This window comes from Boleophthalmus pectinirostris, unplaced genomic scaffold (assembly GCF_026225935.1).
Source record: "Boleophthalmus pectinirostris isolate CB_2022bp ecotype Guang Dong unplaced genomic scaffold, ASM2622593v1 HiC_scaffold_9, whole genome shotgun sequence".
In the NCBI taxonomy this organism is placed as follows: domain Eukaryota; kingdom Metazoa; phylum Chordata; class Actinopteri; order Gobiiformes; family Gobiidae; genus Boleophthalmus; species Boleophthalmus pectinirostris.
In genome coordinates this window covers 23,821,683-23,849,139 of record NW_026571541.1, presented here as the reverse complement: position 1 = coordinate 23,849,139, position 27,457 = coordinate 23,821,683, and the positions used below count along the sequence as shown (strand labels likewise).

At 38.0% G+C, this 27,457-nt stretch overlaps 1 protein-coding gene across 1 annotated transcript in view; it reads right to left on the bottom strand.

Moving 5' to 3' along the window:
• The window catches only part of LOC110174245 (cGMP-dependent 3',5'-cyclic phosphodiesterase), a 183,697-nt gene extending 157,354 nt beyond the window's left edge, over positions 1–26,343 (bottom strand). Inside the window, exon 1 of the mRNA XM_055166992.1 lies at positions 25,804–26,343. Within this exon, the coding sequence (XP_055022967.1) occupies positions 25,804–25,862 (59 nt within the window). The 5' untranslated portion in view covers positions 25,863–26,343. The remainder of the gene's footprint in view (positions 1–25,803) is intronic.
• Between the last annotated feature and the right edge of the window lie 1,114 nt (positions 26,344–27,457).

The following is a 27,457-nucleotide window of genomic DNA, read 5'->3' as shown; positions in this document are numbered from 1 at the left end:
AGAAATTGACGGTAACAAGTACGCTGATTTAATGAAGTCATTGAGGCATAAATGTGGGTTACACAAGAAAATAGTGAAATGAGAAAGAAGGACATTTTGGATAGAAAACTACACTGTTAGACTTCTCCTATACTTTATATTTCCAATGAGGTAATGCTTATTATGGTTATTATTAATACTAACCAGTACCCATTTTCTGTTTAGACATAGTTTTCCTCTGCGTAACTTAAAAAAGCATAATCATAACCAAAATTGACCAATTGACTTTTCTATGATCCCCCACTCAGTTTTCTCCGCTTATAAAAACATCTTTGTCTAAGTAGGTCATAGAAGGCAAATGCCACAAGGAGCCTGTCTCATGATGGGCTTTAAAACTGAACACAAGTCAACAAGAATCCTCAGCACCGCAGGGGTACAGGCAGAGCGCAGTGTAAAACTATAAAGACACCATGAAAACTTAATGTGTGCACCTAAATATGCAGGCCAACAAGTCTGAAAACTTCACGGACCTCAGCATAGGAGCTCAACAAATAACAAATACTATTCTTTTCCTTTCTTTGGAAGGTCTACAAAGCACCATGTTTAAGGTACACTGTGTAACTTTTCAGGTCTGTCACCTGCTTGTCTCATGTTTCTTTGCCTGTAATGTTACATTGTGTAGCATTAAACATCAATCTAGCATTTATTTCATTACGGGTCTTTCATAGAAAAAAAAAAGTTGAAAACATGCATCCTGGTGTTAGTAGAGTCGCCTCTTCACAGATCTGACCTGTAACTTGGCCTGCTGATATCTCCATGGAGATACATACATTTATTACCATACCGTAGCCCAAAACAATAGCATCTCCGCAGATACAAACAAGTGGACCCTCTACTGTGTAAAGTTACACAGTGTACCTTTAAATTAAGTTGAGAGGGTACAAGAGCAGAAGGAGAGCTGTCCAGGGAGTTCACTAGGAACTGGAATGTCACATATGCTGCTGGGAATGGTACAGGATTGTGGTTTGGGCCACTAGCACGTCAGTGTTCATTAGAGATGGCTTATAGTAATAAAGGTGGATCAGCTGTGAAGAACAAGAAGCCTAGCCTAGGTCCCAAAATAGCATGACTTTGTTTATAAAGAAATAGCAGAAGGGACCTTATCACAGCGTTTAGTCTGAAATACAGAGATGGTGATAGCTGGAGAAAGAACAGTTCATTTTTTGCCACTAATTATGGTGCTATTTTAAGAGTTGCAAATGCTGTGTTTTCAAGTTGATTAATTAACATGTGTTTCATTATGTTTTGTTGTAATCAAACTATTTCCCCAAATGAAAGCGCTAACTGGGGTTGTTTATCCACCCAACATGCAAACATAGGCCTGAAGCGCAATCAAACTAATCAGGTTGTGTGAAAATATTTTCGCATGAGGTATTACACCTGCCAGACCAGCAGGGGGCAGGTGACGTCCTGCTGAGAGTCATTACACCCAAAAAAGTTGCAACAATGGAAAGTAACAAAACACTATACTAGTATTCATGACTATTTTTGATGCTTTGATGAAGGTTTAATCTTGAAACCACAAATCACATAATTCACATTTTTCTAAATGCATTACGTTACTTTTCTGATGGAGGGCTGTCCACCGTCTCCATGGAGATTTTATTACTTTGCCTGGAATGTACCACATTGAACATTTATTCAATCACAGCTATAACTATTTTAACGGATAAAAATACCTTGCATTCTTACTGTGAGCAGCTCTCCACAGAGCTGACCTTTAACTTGGCCTGGTGGCATCCCCTGCTTGTCTTTATGCAGATATAAGTTTAATGCCATACAGGCCAAGTTACAGGTCAGCTCTGTGGAGAGGACACCACACTCAAGAAATGCATGTTTTTACAGTTTTAAAAACACTTAGTGAAATTAATGCTAGACAGGTACGTTTAATTCATTATTTTTTAAAGTAGTAAAGTTCAAATAATCCTTCATCAAATATAAATGTTTTTGTGCATTATGTCCCAGTCCCACACATATCAGCCTTATAAAATAATAATAGCCCTGCCTTCAGTTCACGATAAATTGCTTCAGGCAGTATACTTTTCAAATGTTTACTCAAATCTACAAGTTTTATTTTCTCTCACAGTATTGCTATAAATAAACAACAGTAACACTGACTGAAAGTTCAGTCTTCTCATTCTTTTCAATAGATTTACACAGCCTTCCAGACTCCAATAGCTCAATACAGTGCGCCCTGTCATTCACGCTATAGCACCCTTGCACTCAGCCTCTCACGTCCAGCCACATCGATAATAAAGCCAGAGGAGGGGGAGAAGGGGAGAGTGTACTGTATGTATAGGTGAAGACAGGGGACTGAGGATGGACTGAGGAGAGACAGAGAGAAACGGAGAGAGAAGCGGCACAGAAACAAATGGAAGAAGCCCACTTGGTCTCAGCCCTAATGCATTATGTATCAGACTGGGCAGGCCAGCAGGAAAAAGCATATGACTGTATTCTCACATATAATACTCCAGTCTGTTTGTGGACCGATGCTTTGTCTGTGGACAGACAATGTGAATAATACTGGCACAATCCCCAAACCCTTTGAATTACATCATAAAGGTACGGTTCACTTTCTTGTAAGATTACAGACTCAGCCAGTGGTATTGCAACAAAAAAACAGTGTTGGCATGCACATTAATTATGTTCTTTATACAGCTTGGCAGAGTACATTGAAATCTTGAAAACACTGAAAATTGACTAAACTAAAGTTAGGAACAAGCCTTATAGTTCCGAATTCAAGGCTCGAATGTTCAGAAATTGCTGTTTCACCTACCCCCTGTCTCTGCCCACATCTTGCAATACATACTTAGAAATCTTAATATTTGACAGCCTATTGCACAAGTTTGCATCAGTTTAATTCCAAAATTTTCTTTGGAACAATAAAGAACTCAAAGGTGACATTAATAGGACAAGTTACAGGACAGGTCTGTGGAGAGGCGACACTGCTCGATCCCTGTTCTTGTTGTATATTTTGTATTTGGGGTTTACTGTTGTCTGTAAAGCACTTTCATCGACTGTGGTTCTATTTAAAGGTGCTACACACATAAATTTGACTTGATAATAGAAAAACATAAATTAGTAATGTGTTATTTTTGTTTGTATTTTTGTCTGTACTGGATAAAAGTTCCACAGGGTCAAATGGGGATGGAGAAAAGTGGCTTGCTAAACTGAGGATGAGTACTTGAGCTGCAGTTTCTTGATTAAACTCAGCAAAGAAGTCATTATTCTGTGTGTCCATCTGTCCCTCTCTGCAGTCTGCTGATTTCCTCTGATTTAGACATGTCAACACCATTACAACATCCTTCTACAAAAACAACAAAAAAGGAACAAAATTAATCATAATAATCAGAGACCGAGAGTTTTGGAACAAGGAACAATGTGTTATTTCTGATGCCAGACTAAACATGTTTTGAATTTTGCAGTAACATGACATTGGACTGATCTATTCTTTCATTTAGTTGATGTTTTGTACGGCTAGAAAAACTTGTTTGATAAAAATGTCAACTCTGATTTTTGCAGTGCACTCACAAAGTAGATGCTGTAAATAAACTTGACGTCTTATTCACTCTGGTTGTAACATAAGCAGAATGTGTGTGTATATATATATATATATATATATATATATATATATATATATATATATATATATATATATATATATATATATATTAGTGCTGTCATGCGATTAAAAAAATTTAGAGATTAATTAATTATGATCTGTAATTAATTAATCTAATTAATCTCATTTTAATCTCACCTAAACATTGCTGAGAAAAGCCTTCAATTTGAGGTATTTTCATTTAAATTCATTATTACATTATTGTGGCAGATCAAAAGACTGATATAGATTAAAAAAAGTGACTTTATAAAGTCATTTATTGTTCAACAAATCTCTCCAATTTTGGCTGTTGAGCCCAAGTCTCCATGAATAAGAAACTGTTTGCTGTAAAGTAGCAAAGACGAGGAAATCTGAACATAATAACTTTTGTCTACTTAAAGACAATAAAAAGTCCAGTCTTTCCTTAACCATGTTAAAAATATTATTGATAGAGAAATGCTTTAAATATGAGATCACTGGTTTTAGTTCTGGTGTAGACCTGGTTTAGACCTGGTTTAGACCTGCTTTAGTCCTGCTTTAATCCTAGTTTAGTCCTGGAAAGGGTTAGTCCTGGTTTTAGTCCTGGTGTTAGTTCTGGTTTAGTCCTGGTTTAGACCTGGTTTAGACCTGGTTTTAGTTCTGGTTTTAGTTCTGGTTTAGACCTGGTTTAGTCCTGGACTGGATTAGTCCTGGTTTTAGTCTTGGTGTTAGTTCTGGTTTAGAGGCGCACAGGAGGAAGCGCGGTTTACGCAGCGTAGCGAGAAAACACGATCCACACGCGGCTCACGGGAGCACGTCGGTGTCCGCGCAGTGTCTACAGAAGGAAACGTGGTCCGCGCGTTCTCAGGTTAATGACGATGATGAAGGTGTGTGTTTGTTTGTGTGTGTTTGTGTGTGTTTGTGTGCGTGTCCCCTCATGTGGCAGGTCACTATAGGACAGTAGTGCAGACATCATGAGTCTATGCAGGTTGTTTTCACCAGTGACATTTAAGTTGTAGGCGTATATTTGTTATTTTCTTTTATATTTCACGTCGGTTGAATAATTTCCAAAACACGAATGTGTTTTTACCTGTGCACTGCTGACTCTGTTCTACTGGCTGTTTGACCTCGTCCATTGTGCGACTGACGCCGCCAATGTAACGTTTACATCGCTCTTACTGCGCGCGTTTTGTGTGGGTTTCCGACAATGAGTGGAATTACCGAAATAAAAAAATTTATAAATGTGTTTTGTGTGTGTGTGTGTGCTGTTGTCCCAACAACACATAAAAACAGCTTTTATAATAAAGCAACTCGCATACAGAAACAGTAAAGTTAGAGATTAAAAATGAGATTAACGCGATTAAAAAACATAACGCGCTAAATATGACTGTAATTAATTAATCGCAATTAACGCGATAATTTGACACCCCTAATATATATATATATATATATATATATATATATATATATATATATATATATATATATATATATATATATATATAGAGTAAGATTTGTAAACTAGTCCAGCTGTTTCCGAAACAGGCCCTGCCAAGAGCAATAGATTCCAAAATAACTGTTTGTTGTCTTCTCAGAAGCTTAAAGGAGTTATATATTCTTTAGTATTCAGAAACGATCTCCAATCAGGACCAATCAGTACTTGGAATGAGCTGAAATAATTGTATCTTCAATGCACAGGATTGCATTGATTATTTTACCAAGCTAATCAAGAACATGGCATGCATTTTAATAAAGATGCTTTCCTTACATAAGAGCAACATAAGGGTCTTTTAAACTTAGTTGTACTTGTTTTTATGGAGATGTTGTTATTTTGAATGTTTCGCACTGTGGCTTTAAATTTGTCTGTCTTCGTGGAGACAGAAAGGTGAAGTCAACAGAACATGTTACAGGTCAAATATGGTTAGAGGTGACTCCGCTTCATCCCTGTTCAACAAGGCAATGTGTCCTTCAGCAAGACAATTTTCAAATCAATCTGTACCACCATTTGATATTTTACTCAAGACTCCTTTCTAAAAAATACTGTACCTGTGCAAGACTGTTGCCAACCTTAAAGGTGCAATATGTAACTTTTCCGGTGGCGTATACTCCATCTGCTTGTCTCCGTGGATATGCTCTTGCTTTGCCTGGAATGTCTGATAAAACTTACAGTATATATTGCATTTATTCAGTTACTGCTCTTTCAATCAATCAATCAAACTTTCTTTATAGATGGCATTCCAAACAAAAAATGCAACACAATGCACTTTACAGTGATTAAAAACAATCCCACATTTCATTGCACCCCCTTATCTTTTTTTTTTACTACTAACTATCTGGAATCTGACATAGCTATCTTTTTTTTGTTACTTGCTAACCAGCTACTTGGCTGAAGGCAGAATCTGCTTGTCTCCATGAGTTTAGTTAAATTGAATGCCAAACTGTGGAACATTCTCGGCAAAGCAATAACATCTCCATGAAGAGGCAGGGTCTCCAGTAGAAAAGATACACAGTGTAGCTTTAACAATACTATTAGGCCATTTGCAACAGAAATTCCTCTAGCAGTGCTAACTAGAACTACCAACTATAAATAAATGAGATGTGGTTGCATATTTGTTGTGCTTAGTTTCCTCGACATCTGCATTAGGACAAAGTCACCAGCCACTGGCAACAGACACTGTCCTTATCAAAAGGCAAAAGACCAGAGCAGAACAGTACGCGAAGTCAACAAGAGAAGGGTATAAACAAACTGACCAAATGCAGAGACAGAGAGAAAGAGAGAGAGAGAGAGAGAGAGAGAGAGAGAGAGAGAGAGAGAGAGAGAGAGAGAGAGAGAGAGAGAGAGAGAGAGAGAGAGAGACGAAAAGGTTACAATACAAAGCCAAATACGGGCTGAGAGTGGAAGAAAAACAGATGATGAAAGCAAGACTGTAAACATGAGACCACTCCACCATGAGGTTTTTGTTTTCATATGTGTGCACTGGCTTTATCAAAGGCTTGAAAAGTCTGCTTCATCACATGGGAATACACAAGTTAGCGATCCACACTACAACAGGCCTCTTTGAAGTTAAACCGCTTCACAACATTACCGCGATGTTCACCTGATGCACAAATGTGGAGCGAAAAAACAGGAAAAGGCAATTAACTGTGATTATTGGTGGAGAGATGTGACTATTTTGTCTGCTTTCATGTTTTCCTTCATGCATGTATTATTACTACTATATGGATGTATAGCACGAGTGTACACAACAAGGTACATCCAGGCACAACAGACCCCCTCCTGGCAGCAAGAATTGTTCATTATGTGCTCGAGTTGACATGAAAGATGGGAATTTTTGAAAAGGAAAGGAACACAGGAGGCCGAATAAGAGGGAGAGACAGGCTGAGGAGGAAGGTAGCCTCAGGGTAGTTATGTGACGTGTGTGTGTTTGTATAAGCGTGTCTGTGTATGTGTCTGTGTGTGTGTATGAGGTATGTGTATGTGTGTGTAGACCTAAGGCATGATTGAACTGGTGTGAGAGGTGACTGTAGAGGTCACTGATGAGATAAAGGAAATAAAGAAAGACACAATGACAGAGGACAAGAGCAATTTCCCAGTTGCAACAGCGGCGCAGAATAACACAGACACAAATACTATCAGAAAAATAGCAGAATATCAGCCCATTTTACGATTGTAACAAATTTTATAATGGTAAAATTGACACAACCATTCACTCTAAGGATATTTTTTCTGTTATATATGCACACTAACATGGTGAGAGCATGCAGAGAGCTTCGTGTCGATGTTGATGTGTCCACTTGTACATTCATTACTTGTGTTCTGAACTTCTTGACTGAAGGTCTCCACACATGTTGTAGTCTTTCATGCTCTCATGCATTTGTTGCTGCTCATTATTGACAACTGTCAATCATAGCTCCCGAGCCATCTCAAGGGTCCTCCCCTTTGGCATGACCCACCTCTGTTCATTGTTCAGCAAAAAAATATGACCATACACTGCAAATAAATAAAATCTAGTCAAATTAAGATGACTTGAATTAAGATTTTTTTTTTTAATCATGATTTGAGTAAATTTCACTTGACAAGAAAAATTATCTGCCAGTGGAACAAGACTTTCTGTACTTAAAATATGAAAAAACATCTTGCTACACTTAAAATAAGCAAAACAACAACTTTTTGCACTTAAAATAAGAAACAAAAGAAGAAAAACACATATTCCATTGGCAGATAATTTTATTTGTCAAGTTGAACTGACTCAATTTATTTTATTTTATTTTTTTTATTAATTTATTTTATTTTGTATTTATTTATTATTTATCTTATTTTAAGTCATTTTAACTTACTTTTTTTTCCAGTGTACTGTTTCACTAGAACTCATGGTGTGATATAATGTAAAATATAGACGATAAATGAAAATACTTAAAATTATTTGTGCCACAGACACAATAACCCAATGGAAGATTAAAATAAAAATAAAACTGTAACTCTAAAATATTGTTTAAAATATCATGAGCTGCAATAAATAAATAAATAAATAGCATAATCAAACACTTTTACAACTACTTAGTGAATGATAGTTATGAGGTTATTAAATCTTTTTGTATAGTCATATAACCAAACATTTAGTAGTGCTAAAAAAAAGTACATATGATAAATACTGAAAACAAAAAATATACTGTCAACTTTCTTATATTCAACATTAAGATCTAGTAATTATCGTGACAGGCCTATGAATCACTCATATTGAAAAGGCTTGAGAACTTGGCTGTGTAACTTTGGCTATAGGTGTTTGCTTTGCTACAACTGCCATGGGGGAAAAAATTCATCCCTACCTAAAACAGGACAGGTATTGGTTAATATTGGATATTGGCAGTTACTTAAAGTCATAGTATCGGACTGGAAATAAAGAAGCTGGATCAGTGCATCCCTAGAAAAAAGGTGGCTGTCATTCTGCAACAACTCATTTTCTTGTCTTGAGATTTATTCTACAAAACAGATAAATGAACTATAATGATGGATTTCCACCAAATGGTCTATAAATATCAGCAGTTACCTTATCATTAAGACTTATAGACTGAAAACTCTGCAGCCTGTAATCATAGCTCTGCTCTGCCAATCACAGAATATAGCATCTGAATGCAAATGACTAACCCACTGCCCTATCATGTGCTTCAGAGCTCTCTGGTAATGCACACACTTTCAAATCTCTTCACTATGAGCTGTAGGCATATGCGCGCACACACACACACACACACACTCACACATACACACACACACATACACACACATGTAGCTAACGGCAGCAAGTGTTCCCACAAAAAGCAACCACAAGGATGGGACATCAGTGCATGTCTAGCATAACTTTGAGTAATATTAGCACTGTAAATGTGAGCACTGACCTCTCCAAATGCGCTAATTGTTTTGCTCCAAGTCAGAATATTTAACTAAATTTCTAGTGCACCATCTTCCAAAACATTATTCCCATTCCAATTTGTAAATCCAATAAACATTGATTGGTTTTAAATTTGGGCTCTGTATCTGCGGCAGACTGTCGCTCATTCCACTGATTTAACTGTGTACTTGAAACGCTATTTATACTCCCAGCTATCAAGTCTGCGCATTATTATTTCTATTGGTTGTTGGCTGTTAAATGTTGGTATCTAATAATGGAAACTGAATTGGATTAAGCAGAAAATGAATATGGCAGTAGAAGTTCAAGGGAGGCAAATGAAAAGCTATCAAACAGCACTAGACAAAATAATAAAATGCAGCTCAGGCTCATAATGGATAAACTGTGTATCTGCGTACTTGAGGGATAAATGCTCATTCATACAAAGTTTTTTATTTATATATTTATTTTGTATCTATTGATTAGTATTAAACTAAAACAGATACTTCAAACTAAAATATCTGAGTAAGCTCAAATTACTCAAATTATTCAAGATTTAAATAGATTTGAGTAGATTTTACTTGTAGGTAAAATAATCTACTAATGTCTTTTCTTCTTAATTCAAACAACATATGATTTAGTTTCTCATTTTAAGGACAAAGAGTTGTTGTTTTTCTTAATTTCAGTGTAACTAGGTATATTTTCCTATTTCAACTACAAAAAGTTGTTCCATCGGTAGGGATGTAACAATAACCAAAATATTGTGATACCGTATCGTCAAAAATCTCACAATAATACAATAATATCGTGGGCCATCACAATATATCAAATTACACGTTTCTTTGCTTAAATTCATTGTTATGGTGCAGCATGAGTTAAAAAACAGAACTACATAGACCATGATCCTTTCCTCTGTTTCAGTGCAGACTACTGTTATTTAGCACTTTGAAATCTTAATTAGTTGTATATTATGAGAACCAAAGTCTTGTCAAGGCATTTAAAGAAGAAAAAGTAACATTCAAAATTCTGTTATCCTATACAGAATATCGCAATAAATATTCTACATCCTATACCGTGAAAATATCATATGGAGAAATGTGTATATTACATCCCTATCTATCAGTAGATAATTTTACTTGTAATGTGAAACTTACTCAAGTCAATATAACATGTTCTTAATTCAAGTAATTTTAACTTGGCAAGATTTTAGCTTTTATAGTGTATATAGATCATTATTGTACATTTTGTTCATTGTAAACCACAACACTGGTCTAAAACAGCATAGTAATTTACCTTTTAAAAATGCAGAACTGAAAAGGCCCACCTCTTCACAGTTAGCCAGACTGGTGCTACTTAGTGCCTCTGCTCAGTTTCATTTGTCTCCAGCGACTAGTTCAGGAATCGGAATACATAGACCGTTTGCAAAGACCCCAGAAGTTGTAGACTGCACCCCGGCCAATCAGCGAAGAGCTGTGAAGTCATGACGTCAAACTCATGCGCACTAACAGCAAAACAGCAAACAAAGTGGTTGAGATGGATGTAGACGAAGCCATACATTCTGTGTTGGCAACGATTCCTGAGATCGAGGATTTAAAGCCAGAACAAAGAGAATGTTTGATGAATTTTATCAAGTGGAAAGACGTTATTGAACTTCTTCCTACGCGATTTGGCTCATTACATACATCACCAAATGGCTGCGATTGGTTAAATGAAAAAGTACCCGCCTACCATCGAGCGAATGAATCCTACTGCTGCGAGGTCAGTCAGTTTCCACGAAGTGAAACCATCAGGTTACTTCAGTTGCATTTCTCCTTAACCAGCAGTGGATTAAAAAACATGACTACATTCTTTGATTAAACACAGAATATCAGTGGGCAGAAACAGAGTGTAAGTGTGAAAAGCTATGCAAAACAGGATTAAACATATATGCTTCAATCAAAATACAGCTTTGAGTATGAGGGACCACCAGTAAAACAAGGCTAAAAGCTTGTAAAAATTGACTTTGTCCCCTTTAAAACAAGGAATGGATGGGCGGCCTAAAATATAGCTGTAAAAATCTATATATAGATTACTAACCATTAAACACTTTTTCTGTTTATGGAATGGTATAATGCTGACAGCTAATGCCAAGATCAGCAACATCCAGTAACATGTCACACAATTGAATATTTAGAAATACATAGAACAACACTGTGTTGATTGACAGTCCAGGTTTCATGTGCACAAGAACCCCCTGCTGTTTTTCCATTTGAATAATGATAACGCGTGTATGTATTGAGTCACAGGTGAAGATGAGCTGAGCCTTTGGCATAAGGAGAAAATAATATAACCCAGATTAACCACTTCACCTTCTAATGCCTGCGAGCGGTGGATCTCATTATGTGGAAGGCAGGATTGCTTATTTTGCAGTGTGCACGTTTACAGTAACAACTCCAGGGACTGAATGTTGACATGAGGCGCTCAGCTGTTTGTTTGTTGCATGTTTATTTCCTCCAGAAAAACAGATCTACTACAGAAAAATGCACTCACAAGTCTGCTCGCATTTCAATCCACGCACATGCAGTTTGCACAGTGATTCATGCAGGAAGAACTAGAACCTGACATGAAGAAGGAATGAGGCTAGCTAGAGCAATTGGTCAAATGTTAAATACACTTTATAACTCAAGCAATATGTTGTTTCTTGTTCAGGGGTTTGAGCAACTCAAAATCTAAGAATGTAAAAAATGTGAAACAAATATGAAAAGCTCTAACAGACATGTTGTCTGTCTGTTCTGCAGAAACATCTTGTAGGCAAAACATTTTGCAGTTTCATTCTTGCCCAAAAAACATTTCAACTATTTCAGATGCTTGTTGTAGTTCCATCAAGCTTTTAATTTCTGCCCCCTTGTGGCTGTTATAATAAATAAATGTTATAATAAATATTTTCCTAATATCCTGGACCAACACAGTGTCCTGTTTACATCAGAGGGTAAAAATATATTCATTCAAATTCTAAAGTAACTGCATGTAGGATGAAAAAGTGAAATGATTAATGACTGCACTGATTAATGACTGGCTGGGTTTAGGTAGTGAGGCTTCAAAGACATGAGACTTGAGGTACAAGTGTTATCAGTAAGAGCTGTATTGAACCACCTTAACCTCTGTGTGGGACACAGACATGTCATCAAATCTTACAGTTCCTTTAAGTGAAGTAAATCCCCAAAAGCACAATACTGAATAAAATGGAAAGAATTTTAGAAACGTAACCAATGAAAATCCTATTTAAAAGAATTGAATCATTTGGTGGCCCAGGGGGCTCACAAATTACAAAAGTCATTCTCAAACACTTTCTGGAGGGGATTATTGTAGAAGCTGAATGAGCTATTTTATAGAACCATTATTCTCCAAGCAGAAAAAAACAAGCGTTCATTTTCAAAATGTGTGCGTTTCCATATTTAATCAAGCCACAGCCCCCAGAAACAATACATCCACTTCCACAGCTGTTCAGTGTGGACTTGTGTTGTGACTCTTGCAATTCAGTTGAGCCTTACGGGTCAGCGCAATTACAAATAACATGAACAGATTTTTTCAAAAAATTATTATTGCCTGTATAAAGCAATTGCACATTTTGCTGTAAAGTTAGAGAGTAGCCCAAGCAAAGCGATTGGTATAGAAGCAAATTATCTATAGGCATATAGTTAGTGTGGCACCTGTACATGCCCTTTAAATACTTTTCAGTTCTAATGCATTCTGGGTATTTTATTCTTACTCAATTGTCCTGACTCATTATATCAATTACTTTGTTGATGCAGCTTGCGGTGTTGAACAAGTGCCACCATTCTGGGCACACAATTGTCAGTGAGCTTCGTAATGCCCCAAATGCGACATCCACAGCTTGTCGTGGCTTTATCTTTGTGTGAGCCCAATCAATGCAGCTGATCGATGGGAAAAGGCCCTGCGGCAAGAGGACCCGAGCACCGGAACTCAACTCTGCTGCTGCACAGACCTTTAAGCACAACAATACACTGCACAGTCTATATGGAAACTATATAGGCCGAATCAGGCTTTATGACTGTCACAACTGTGGTGTGGAAACAGCCAGTTAAGATTTTGTCTTGCCACTTTTGTCCTAGGGGCAAGAGTGGCAAGATGGGGAAGTGAACATCTTTAATGAGAAGATTGGTGGTTTGATGGATTTGTTTCTTATGCCCTTGGACAAGAAACTTCACCAACCTTGGTTTCGTTGAGCACATTTTAATAGAAGTAAGGACGTATTGTCTAAGAATACTAAAAGCATACTAAACATCTAAGTGAGCAGAACATTAATGATAAAGCAATAAACAAACTCTTATACTATAACTCATTCAGTTAGCCTAAATACCATTATGGAGTTCTAAGCTCATTGCTGTAAATCAATATTATAACCATTAACAATAAATGCATTAAACAAATGATCTGTTCTCCCATTATTGTGCCAATTACTGACTGAAAAATGAGCTTCTAGTGAACATTTTGTTATTTTTTTTTCTGTAAGGTTTAATTAAACGGTGACTTGGCTTGGCACCACCACTGTCTCCAAGGGAACAGATGCATTTAATGCTCTACTGTACTGTGGAACATTCCAGGTAAAGCAAAATAATTTCTGTGTAGACAAGTAGAGGACAAAGTTTACTTTTAACAGTAGAATTGTTCCAGCGAATGAACAGTGTTAAACTGGGGATAGGTGATGGCCATGAGTTTATGCCATGTATTGCTGTTTCTATGGTAAAAAGACAATTTTACAACCAACAATAGCCAGTCATAATATTGCCCTGTGGGTGTAATGGAAAACATGTATTATCATTTTCTAGGAATTGAGTTCAGAGATTTGTGTTCTCCTCTCAGCACCACTAACTTGTGTGTTCCTGGGAGAGACTCATGAAAGGCTTTTTTGTGTCTGTGAATTTGAGATTCATAAATAATTGAGCTCAGTCGCTGGGTGTCGTTAAACCCCCTCTTCTCAGCTGCTCTTTTAAAATAGTCACTTTTAGTTCTTACACTGAGCCTCTGGAGGCTCTCTCTTACTACTACATCTGTAAGTGCCACACATACATAAGACACTTGGCACTGGGTCATTTTCATAGTCATGAATAAATTGCATGTGACAGTACCCAATACCCGCTCTCCATTCTCAGTATGTACCTATAAGTCGATGACCTCCACAATTTTCCACCTGTCCAAAACAAACATATATATCCTAGGCTGAGTAAACAAGCAAATAAATATGCACAAACACAGGAGATGTGGCTGTTCACAGCTGCCTCTGAAATGACCTTCAAAGGCATGGTGCGCTCAGGAACAAACCGACAGCAGGGCGTCAAACCTAATAGTGCTCTATGTCTCTGGCAGATTACACTGTGCCCTTGTTTTCACATACATATCCTGTATCATTCTTCATTCTCACCACAGCAAATACAATATTGGCTGTCGGCCTTTGGTCTAAAAGCTAAAAATTTGGTTTTCTACAGCATGAATGTTACCTTTAGCAGCAAGATTAGTTCTTGCAATATTTGCAAGTTCACAAACTCCTGAGAATCCATCTTGTACAGCTTTCACATCAGCGTTTGAGCTCAAATCCACAGGAGCATTGGAGTGATTGGACCAATCACAGAGCACCAGTGTGGTTTGAGCAGAAGCCAAAGCAAAGGGCCAAACAAACCCAAAAAGCATCATAACACAGTCAGAGGCACACAAGCTTCTTTTGTTTAAAAAAAAGAAAGAGGTGAAGTGCTTTGAGCATTTGTGGACAGTAAAGATGTCTGTGCTTGGATCAGCAATGGATGCTGTCCCATATTCACAATGTGTAAAACTCGACTCTATAATTTGCATCTCACTTCTGATAAATAAATATAAAAGGATATCGCAGAAAATTACTCCGTATTGATTATTTAAGTAAACAAATTATGGAACAGATTAAGCCATCTGATTTTATTTAGGTGTTAGTATTCAGCTGTTGATAAACCATTTTACCTCCAATGTATTGCATTTTGATTTCTATTTCTATTTCCCACTGCCACCAATAAAATTATGTAGTATAGATTGCAATGTTCATGAGCTCTGTTAAACAAGTAGGAATTTAATAACAATAATTACAATCTCAATAAGTACAATCTCACATTCTCAAATACTCCACATGTAGTATTCTTGTAGTTGTTGTAGAGATATGCACACACACACACACACACACACACAAGTCTGCAAGTTGGTGAAGGACACTTGATACTGTTTTCTAATTAAACCACTGCTCAGTTCCTCAAACACAACTGCCCCTCCCACCCGAAGTCCCCTCCTGTGAGATCTCTCTTGTCTAATGGCTCAAATAGAAGACCTCAGAGACTTACCACTGAGTTGTATATTACAAAAGGAACAGACACATTCAAACACATCATATTGACTTCAGTGCATTTTTTACCTTATCCAACCCCAATGTACAATTACCAGAAGTTGTCAAATGAGTGCAACGAGAAACTGAGTGTAATTTGATCTTTCATCTTAAAATAAGTGGCCCCATAAGAGCGAGACTCAGTCATCACAAGTGACCAGCTGCACAAGCTCCTCTGCTATTTCTGTTCAAACATCACAGCTAAACAACCACGGCACGCACCAACCTGATGGAGGAGATTCTGTCATAATAAGTACTCACAGGAGGCACACAAGGGATTACAGCACTTTATCTACTTCATTAATGCTGCCAAAAGGAAAACGCAGAGAGAATAGACCGTATAATATGCATCATTGTTATCTTAAATATGAAAAAGATGGAATTTAATTAATGTCAACAAAACTTAAGGCAAAGCAAGGCAAGTTTTTCTGTATGGCACAATTCTTATACCATATAATTCAAAGTGCACACAGAAGTTAACAATATTAAGAATATAGTGTCTTACACTCTTAAATGGCTGGTTTATAATAGGCAAAATGCTTACAATTTATTTATTTTTGCATGATATATTGTACAAATAAACACAGGGGGACATTTTTTAGCAAGAGGGGCTCAGGGAGGCTTAGGTCTTCCATGAGGGTCCTCACAGAACATGGTGTTTAAAGACTTTATTGGCAGAGCACGCAGCACCCAACAAGTTTACATTTAGTTACTGTGTAGTGATTTACAAACATTAATACATTAAAATCCATTGTTTTATTGTATTCTCATTTTTTTAAATATACATTAAAAATTAAATTAACTTAAATTACACAAAATTCACTCTTGTGAGCTTTAAGCCTTGTTGTGGGCCATCACAATATATCAAATCACAAGTTTCTTTGCTTAAATTCATTGTTATGGTGAAGCAACAGCTAAAAAAACAGAGGGAACTACATCAACCATGATCCTTTGCTCTGTTTTGGTGTAACCTACATGAAGAAATAACAGTTCTAAGCACTTTTAAATCTTAGTTCTTTGAATTAAGTCTTGTCAAGGCATTTTAAGAGGAAAAAGTAGCATATTCACAATTTTGTTAGCCTCCAAAAAATATCTCAATAAATATCGTATCGTGAGATGTATATTGTGAAAATATCGTACTGAGAGATTTGGATATCATTACATCCCTACATGTAGTGGTTGTTTCTAATTCACAGATACCTTTTTAGTTCAGTAGAGATCAGTAATTCCAGGTCAGAAATCATCTAAACAATTCTAGTGCAGGTGTATGGAGTTTAAAAACACAGTGGAGTGCTTACTGTATTACCACACAACATCACAATTTGCAACAGTGTTTTTAAGAGAAGAACTCAGCCTAAATATGCAGAGTTTGTGTGTTAAACATGAATGAAACACAATTCCCACTATGTTTTTGATGAGGAAACAACATTACAACATAGATCATAAAATAGTGTAATCTAGGCCCTTTAAATATAATATTATTGAACTGCATTTGATCCATCAATCAATGTTATGGTCAGGAGTAGCTATAACTGCAGGATTACCCCATTATGCATATTTTGGCTTTTTCGTTGTTGTTCGCATAAAAAAATTCAGCCATAAGGGCCCACTTGCAATCAATAAAAACAGGAGCTAAAAGCACTGAAGAACAAGCACAACTAATTTCAAGTGGGTTTGTGTACATTTAATAAGCATAATGTGTTAAACAGTTGAGGTGAATAGCTAGTTAGTGCTGCTAAATGACTGCATTCAACACTGTAGCTTAGGTAGTGATTGTGAAGCTGACAGGAAACACAAACTGAATACTTGTGCGTTCATCAGCCTCTCTGTGGGCTGGAACTGTACTTAAACTTGGTGGAGATATTTTAAGCAGATTTCATTAAATAAACATAATGCCATTTCTCCACTGTGCCACATTCACACTGTCAAGGCTCTAATATGAATACAATATTAAGCTCTGCGGGCTGTTATAATGTACACACCCCACCCACTGAAAATACACAAACTCACGAACAGCAATTTTGTCAACCACTTTAAATAAACACTGGAGGAACATGGTGTGTCAAGTGGGCTTCATTTACTTCATTGAGTTAAGTTGCACAATGGAACATTCCTGGGACTGCCACTTGTTTGAGATGTTTCACCTAGAATGTTCGACAATATCCACCGCCTAGAATGTTCGACAGTATCCACCGCCTAGAATGATCGACAGTATCCACAGTAGAGCCCAATCGATATATCTGTTGACCGATATTATCAGCTAATATGGCCACTTGGAGAGCTACTGGCTTAAATCTTGCCTATATGGGTTGATAATCCATGTGGGCATGTTATACCTCATTATAAAGCTTAGACTCTCTATATTATGTCCATTTAATCCAATTTGCAGACAGATAATGTCCTCATATGTGGCGCTGCATCAATATTTATTTGCGTAGTAATTTCTCTGTGTCTGTGATACCATGCTACCACTTGACACATCCCCAGAGTCACCCCATAGATCCAGGTGCGCAACACGGAGGCATTGCTTTAAACGCTCTTGTGGTCTGATCCAATATACTGACTAGAAATAAAAGTGAACTTCAGCGCAGTTTAGGCCATGAACAAAACTACTGCTTGTTTTTTGCAGAGAAGAGCAGACTCTCCCACTGACAGGACATGCACAGCTGCTGTCAACATGCTGGATTATATTCTTTTTACGCATGATCATTTTGAATCAGAATTAAAATGACACTTATATGTGAAGACATGTGATCTGAGAGGAGCCTGTATGAGCAGTGAGTGTTACAAATGTGTCCGTTTTTGACACTACACATAAACAGCCTGTTTTCTTTTCCATTGGCCTAGTGTAGTGGCTGTATACATGTTAGTGGAAAAACTGGAAATATATCATTTTTTATATCGGCCATCGGCACCTCCAATTCCCATTTTCTCGGTATCATATCGGCCACACTATTTAAAGGTGCACTATGTAACTTTTTTGGTGGAGAGTTAGCCATTTGCCTGTCTCCATGGTAATGTTATAGATGTACCTGGGGTGTTCCACACTATGGCAGTAATTATACATGGAGATAAGTAATTGGTAGCACTATGCCAAGTTATGGGTCTAATCTGTGGAAAGGTGATCAACTCACTACTTTTGACTTTTGAGAAATAAAAACACTTGTAAGAAATACGAGACAGAAAAGATTATTATCAAACTGTGGAACACTATGGCAAAGCAAGAACATATCAATGAAGACCAGAAGGTGGCTTCATGTTTTCAAGGTATTTTGAGCAATAAACCTTGTGTAATTAAATAAAGCCAATGTTTCATCACCATACAGTAGAACATTCCAAGAAAAGTAATAACATCTATGGAGACAAGCATGTGTCGATCCCTCAAAGAGAAAAGTTACATAGTGCTCCTTTAAGCTTCATGCAGGCCTGTTTCAGAGTATTCAACCGATGCAGGAAGCTAAATTAATATTTCAAGTTGTAGCCCTGCAAAACATACTTACAACAATCCAAGTATACTCAATCATCACCTTTTCCAAGTGCAAATCAGAGCACAAGCATCCGAGGGCCGGCACTTAACCCCTCCCGCTCAACATGATCCAAACACTTGATTAGGATCTTACACTTGAGATTGTCATTTGTATAACACCATTAAACAGTAGCCTCGAGATGTAGCTAAAAAAGAGCTGATCCCCTGTCTCACTGTCTGAACCCTGACTACTTTTTTTAGGATATGTTTTTGGACCAGATTATGCATGCCTCGTGAGGATGACTCAGTACGGAAGATGCAATTTTTCTTCTTCTATGAGTGTGAAGTAAATGCCCCTTGTAGAGATATATATTGTGGAATTTAATAAGGAAAAGACAGTCAAGGAACGATGTAGCTCACTTCAAGCCTGTAGGTACAGAGAAAGAGTAACACGTAAACTGGGCAAACAAAATTGAACTGACAGTGGCCAAGAGCTCGCCGCATAAATCCAGTTACCATTTCTTTTTGTTATGTTTTTGTTTCGAGTAACCCCAAAGCACTTAAGTGTTGGTGATCTTTTCAGACAGAAGAAAGCTTCTTTTTATATTCAAAATTAATCTAAAAAATATTATACATTTCAGTTAAAAATAAAGCTTAAAATAACTTTATAATCCTTATTTAAATGCCCATATGCGTTATTTTCTGATCTGTTATAATGTTGTTTACTCATCAAAAATATATCTGGAGTTGTGATTTGTTTCATTCACACGTTTAACACACAAACTGATTATTAAAGAAATGTCAAATTTTTTGATCTGTGAAAGGAGTGGGGTTTATAAGATTTATCTTCTCCCTGTTCCTTTTGTTCATGCAGCAAAGACAAGGCAAATAATGGTAGAATTATGTATTTATGTCAGATTTTTGTTGTTGTTGTTGTCTTTAAATTGATGCCAACAAAATAATAGCATGAGCAATAAAAAAATAAATAAAATAACCAAACTCTGCATTATGTTTTTAAACTCTATACACCTTCACTAGAATCATTTGGGTAATTTCAGCCATGGAATTGCCAATCTCTACTGAACAAAAGGTTAAAGGAGCTGTTAACTTGAAAACAACAGACAGACTAATAATAAAGTGTTACTCAAACATGTCTGAATGAAGCAAAACACGACTTCACGTATGTTTTCAAGAGGTAACAATATTCTAGCATGGTTTAAATGTTACAGGTGTCAATTTTGCGTAATATAGGACCTTTAAAGTACCTCCTGTGGTGCTGGCTAGGCTCCTGCTAGACCTATTTCATGGGAAACACAGAATAACCATGAACATCCATCTTCCATTCGGCACTATTGTTATAATTACAACATGCCTTAAAGCAAAGTTTGTGGTCAATACTAGAAATAACACATGAATTTTCCACTACCAAAGCCACGCGGACCACCCAGCCAATGAGAGCATCCCTTATTTCAAAGCTCTGACTCCAAAACATGATTCACTTGATGTTCTTACCAGTGCCTTTTTTCTTGCCCCATTTTTTCAAGCTGTTTCTTGCTCCTAATTAAGAAATGAGTTGAAAAAGTCAATCCAAAAAAAAAAAGAAAATTGTGTATTTATAGATGAAAAACACCTGCTAAATATTAAAACTACAAAACTAAATGAACACAAACAAAACAGGTCTCACATTCTGTTCTGTCAGTTTGTGTATAAATGGACTTGAACATAACTCATGTGTAAGCTATTCTTTGCATTTGTATACCGTATGTTACAGCTGGTGAGCATTAATTAAATATAGCCCAGGAGCAGATATATAAAGCAAAACTATTCCAACACAAAAACATATCTCTGCCACTCTCTGTGCTGGTTGTGCTTCTCTGAATATTTTAGTATTGATGAGCCCATTACTGACGATAACACAGTGCTATGTCAGCAGCCTTCACGCACACATGAGGAGTCCAGTTACATCTGCTGCTCGCACTCCTCAGCTGGGACTTTACTGCGGAGTTGTGTTTGTGTGTTTGTGTGTGCGTGTGGAAATGCATGAGGGATCTGACTTACTGGAGTCAGTTCAGTGAAGTGTACACCCACATCATTAAAGGCTGTGGCGAGGGCATGAAAAGTGATGATGCATGGTGTGGATACAACTACGTGAAAAGCAAACAAATTACCAAATAAATCTACAAATAAAACTGTTTTAATTTTTTTTTTTGTAGTATTTTCAAATGCATCATATTATGTAAATCAGTGAAGGTACACAGGCACAATTAAAGCACAATTAAATCTGTAAAAATCTATTTGTGTTTTTCCCCTTTGCAAAACATAAAATGTTATCAAAGCAAAAATGGTCAAGCAATAAATCTCCCTCAAATCCTATATTAAGTGGTTTAACTGCCTACTTAGTAAAGACTTAACATGTGTAAGTGGTTATCCAGTGAAAGCTTTTGGAGAGCTCATGACAAAAAAGTTCAGGAAAGATTGATCTGACAGATAAATCATAATTAGGATTGCATGTATGGTCGACATTACGCTCTACCCACATCGTCACAGAGGCTTTGATAACTAGAAAAAAATAAATAAATAAACTAACCACTGGCTTCGGGTTTACCAAATGTAGAAGTAGGCAGGGGCCAGGCCGGGACAGAGCAGAGGAGCAGAGACGGGTGGACAGCAGGTCGTGGGAAGGCACAATCTGACCCTCACAGGGCAGCACTCGTACACTCACCACAAGACGAGGAATTTCAACAGTTTGTACTAAAATATAGCCATCAAAGCCTGGATTGTGCATCTTAAAAGAGAGCCTTTAAGATTAAATGACTGTAAACTGGGTGCATGGAATGTGTGACCATTTTGTGGCAAAGACTTCAATGGTGTTTCTGTTGTTTTTAGAGAAAGTGTTGGATGGTGGTTCTCAGGCCGGTGCATGGGTAGCACTAATGAAGACTTTTTTTTTTTTTTACCATATACTAAGCACTAGTGTTCACTTTTTCTTTATTTTGTTCACTTTCAAGTAGGGATGTAATGATATCCAAATCTCATGCTATGATATTTACTGCGATATTTTGTGGAGGCTAACAACATTGTGACTATGCTATTTTTTCCTCTTAAAATACCTCGACAAAACTTAATTCATGGAACTGTCAATGTAAATGTCTGTGTTGATAGAATAATGTTTGAAATAAAACTAACCTTGTATGGCATGAATCTTTGCATGTTGAAGGACTATTTTCTCATATATCAATCTGACGCTGCCAAGCTTGCTATCAGGAAGTACAAATTGCTGCTGCTGCTCAGACATAGATCCTTCAAATGCAAGGCTGGTTTTACTTCTAAAATTATTCAATTAACACAGACATTTACACATTTACATCAGTAGTCTGGCGTAGTAATAGATTTGTTTCAGGTGTTTTGTGGAGTGGGTAAGACTGTTTTTAGTGGCAGGCTAACTGTGCCCATTGACATACGCTAGCCTAGCACCAGCGACCTCTGCAAATACAAGGACTGGATGGATTATTAAAAAAAAAAAAAAAAAAAAAAGTGTCTCAACTAAGAAATGGAACCCTATGTTCAAAATTCTGAACTGTCCCTTTAAACATTTTCATCTAATATGTATTTCATTACATCTGTTTCTATTGCTCCAAAATGCAATAATTCCCTCTGAGAATAGGGTCGACTCTCCACAGATCTGAATTGTAAATTAGCGCAGTGCTGTAATTGCCTGTCTCTGTTGTGATAGATTGGTTTAATCTATATTGCAGAAAAAAAACAATAATGGAGATAAGCAGGTGCTGGACGTAGCGCACTTTTAAGTTGTGAATTTTAGCATCATTTTTAATGCATTTGATAAATGCACTTTTTTTTGCATTTTCCATTATATTATCCATTCACTCCGCACATTTGGTGATGGTATGCCAAATGCCAATAGCCACAGCTGCCCTGGGGTAGACTGATAAAAGCAAGACCCCTCCGACCACCACATATGAATCATGCATACACCTCTTATATACATTCAGGTGAGGTTAGATGAATTGTCTTGCCCAAGGAAACAACACTCAGAAATGGGATCAAACCGCTGTTGGTAGTTGGTAATACTTGGATAGTCATTTGTTGCATGCACCATTTGAAAATCACAAAATTCTTACAAAAGCTAATTTACCTAACTTAAAATAGATGCATTTTTAGTGAAACAAGTTGTAATGACATCTATTACCATTACAGTGAACTGATGAATGAAAACACTGTTCTTTGTAGCCCCATGTTAAAATAAGTGCACTTTGGTATAGGGGCAGGTGAGCGCCAGAGATCAGTGCTGTCCACCTGGCACATTCATTTTCCTTCACAACTTTGCTCTTTCCGTTCCAAACTGGCAGACAAAGCGACCGGAGCATCCAGCTGCAGCTCAGGCCCATTCGATGCAAACCGCTCAAGTGAATAAAAGCCATTATCCGTTAATTATTTTTCTCCTTGGTAGTAATCACAAAGTGGGTAAGAGGACGGAAAGGGGAATTTTCAACTGCTGACTGGAAAAACTCAAGAAAAACTGCAGCTATTTCTGACAAGAGAAAGAGAAGAAGGGGAATATATGACCCTAAAACACGCACATTTAGCTAGGTACTCCTGGCCATCATCTAGACTGGAGCTCTGGAGAAGGACCTCAGTACTGGAGAAGATGCTGCTCTTATAGGTTGTCACGGCAAGGGATGTGCAAATCCAATACTAGTTTCAGATATTAGTAGCCAGGTTGGCACCACCTAGTGCCTCCGCTCTATTTCTCTTCAGTGACTAGGTTAGGAATTGGAATACCCTAGATGGTTTGCAAGAACCCTGGAAGTTGTAGACCATGCACCGGCCAATCAGCGAAGAGCTGTGAATAGATGGATGTAAACGAAGCCATACATTCTATGTTAGCAGCAATTCCCAAGATCGAGGATTCAAAGCCGGAACAAAGAGAATGTTTGGTGAATTTAAAAGGGAAAAGATGTAATTGGCCTTCTTCTTACGTAAAGTACCCGCTTACTGTCAAGTGAACAAATTCTAATGCTGCGAGGTCAGACAGTTTCCATGAAGTGAAACCGGCTGATGAATCAGGCTAAGATATTGGTACCGATCCTGGAAAAGTTGCAGGATCGGATATCAGCTTCCAAATATTGGTTTAGCCACTTTCCTGGCTGGACATAGATGTTATAAGACGATTTATTAACTGATGTTTGGCCAGAATTTTTCATCATGTATGAATTTTTATTTAAAGGTGCACTGTGTAACTTCTCTGATGGTGGGTCCGTCAAACGCTTTTCTCCATGGAGATGTTATTGCTTTGTCTGGAATGTTTCACAGTATGGTATTAAACCTTTCTATCTTCATGGAGACCAAACCAGACCAAGTTACAGGTCAGATCTGTGGAGAGGCAACCTCGCTCATAGTTAAAACTGGTAAAAATACCTGCTTTACTAGGTCTTTTTTTTACTATAAAACCACCTGTAATTGAATAAATGTAAGATAAAGCTGTTTAGTGTCATATTGTGGAGCATTCCAGGCAGAGCAATGACATCCATGTAAACAAGCATGTGATGGACCCCAAAAAAGTTACATAGTGCACCTTTAAATAAAGTTGTTCAGTGATTACTTGTTAATTATTTCAGTTTAAAGGGAAAAAAGCTATTATTATTAGTCTCTGGATTGGTATCGGTTAATAACAGGTATGATAAGTGTAGTATCGGAATTGGTTTCAGAACTGAAAAAGCTGCAATGCCGCATCTAGTCACAGTGACAGTGATGAATGGGTCAAATGCAGAGGGCAAATCTCCAACAAACTTCAATAACTTTCATTTATGAGGTATCAAAACTGAAGAAATGGCTAACGACCATGTTTTAGAAAGGGGTTCATTGTATCCAAAGATCCAATTTGTTCCTGGTCTGAGGTGGTTAGAATATCAATACTATTCTGAACAGTGAACAGGTGATCACAGGATGGTGGTCATAATATTATGTTTATCGATATCTATCATGACTGTATTTTCCTGCATCTTACAACAGATACCGCAAATAATCTCCATAGTGCAAAAGTAACCAACCAAACCTGTTTAGACGCGTGGGCTCATTTACACAGACAATTTCCTCAAGGGTGACATTTTGCAGCTCCTCTCATAGTCACTTTGTAATTTCTCTTTGCTCCAGACAGGTGCAGCTGAGAAATGTCACGGAGCACGGTGCAAGCGCGATACAATGAGCGCCCAGAGCTATAGCCAAACAATTACATCAATACTTGGATACAGTCTACCAAAGCTTTCATTGTCCGCATATGCAAATGTGTGTTGGTCTCTGCATGGCACTTGTTGCAGAAGAATAGACAGCCTGAGTGTCGACAAACAACTTTTAAATGTTCATTGTGACGCATGGTTTGTAATAATAAAGAAATATTACAGCTCCATTACAACTTTAGGCTTCGCTTTGGGCAATACACACCAACCAACATAGCCTAATTATTTTATGATGATGCATCTAAATCTAAAAATCAATTTTAGATAATGATTTTTAGGGCCAGAATTAAATTAGGAAGGGCTATCACCGCTCTTGTATCTGGCCTGGGATGAGCTTGTTAGTGGACAGCCAGGCGTCTTATCAGATTCGTGTTGAAAATATCTCGAAAAACATAGTGGATATCATTGCTGCTGAGATTTATAGCAGGCAAGGGCTTATGTCCCGACTTTGGCAGCGCGTGCAGTTCACACGGGCTCTACTGTCAGTACGGGAACATGCCCCCAGCCGATCTCACTCACATTACTACTGCACTGTCCGGGATTTGGCAGCTCTCACGGCGCCATGTGCGTCGCTCGGCAGCCCACAGTTTGAGCGCTACAACCCGGAGAAGTAACAACAACAAGAGCGCACACGCACACACATCAAAGCTACGTGCTCAAGTGTGTTTTCATGCACTTACATCTCAGAGGACGGCGGTTGGCTACGGCACAGGAGCGCATGTCCACACGCTTGTCCCATCGCGCATCCTGCCTTGCGCCTCCCCGGCTCTCTTTCCAAACAGCTGCAGTCAGTCAGGTGCTGGGAAGGAGAGAAGGAGGGGGTACCCGTCCGCAGCTTGCTTGCTCGCTTGACTGTTGCGGAAAGGAAAGCGATGGATGCGGGGTGTGTGCTGCGCTCGCTCGCTTCCTCTGTCCGGTCGGTCCGATGTGTGGAGCTTCTCCTCTGAACTGTCTCCTCTCTCCTGCTCCGGCCGCGCGCAGGGATTGGTCGCGAGCCGGTAACTGATACGGAGCCGGGGGAGAGAGAGAGAATTTAGCGGGGAGAGTGAGCTTTTGCACTCGCCCTAGCGGCTCATCACCAGTTTAAAGGCACGTCAATCAATTGTGAAGCGAGAGACACCACCCCTTACGCGCCCCCCGGCCAACTTGCCTCTTGGGAGTATGCAAATTTGAGTTTCGCGGTGTAGTTCCTGATCGCAAAGTACAACCGTATATCTTTTCTTTAACTGTTGCACTGCTCCTTGTGTCTACCACGGGGCAGGTTTCAAGGTCCACCACAACGCCTCTGCCTTATATGGGTTTTAGTGCGCTGACAAGGAAGAAGCGTGGATTCACTACCAGGCTTTCTGTCTACACCAAAGCTCTTTGAAACAGGACACTGAGGCATTGTTGACATTGGGGTCCTTAAAATATCCGTCATGTGCTTTTAGATGTCAAGTGCTTTGAGATATGGTCAAACTCCTAACAATGTATCACTCGTGTTTATAAGTTGTATAAAGTTTATCTTGAAATCATAACAGCTGAGAAGATATGAGGGCAAGGAATGTCTCCATCAATTACTCTTTGGCACAAGCCTTCTCACACATAGGCTACTATTAGATCATAATATTTTTCTGTACTTCTCTAAACATTATACACCATAACTTCTCTTTAACATTTGATTTGTGAGTCAGTGTGAAGTCATGAGAATTTGTGGAACATGCACAATATGGTATGACTAAACTGAAATGAGATAAGCAGATCAATCATGTCTGTACTGCTGCAGTGTGGTTCAGAAGAGTAAGAAATAGCGTTTGCTATAACACAAATTAAAAAGTCCCATATCACGCTATTTCCTGACATATGCTGTATTACTGTTTCCTCATCACAAACATATGTGGAGTTATGTTTTGTTTCATTCACACATGTTTAACACACAAACCCTAAGCTGTGTCTGCCTCTCAAACAGAAAAGGTCCACCTTGCGATGTCATGTGTTAATACAGGTGCTCCACTGTGCTTTTAAACTCAATAAACCTTTACTAGAATCATTTGGATAATATCAGACCTGGAATTGCCATTCTCTACTGAAGTGCAAAATGAGCTGTTAACTTGAAAATTACCATTTCATAACATCACAAGGTGGAACAGAGCATTTTGAGCTATGGAGATAATTATCCTAGCCAGGCTGGCGCCACCTAGTGCCTCCACTCAATTTCATTTCTTTCTAGCAACTATGTCAGGAATTGAAATACACAGTATTCTGATTCCTGTATGTAAGGACGTTTTGCAAGAACCCCCGAAGTTGTCAATCAGCGAAGAGCTGTGAAGCCATGATGTCAAACTCAAGTGCCGG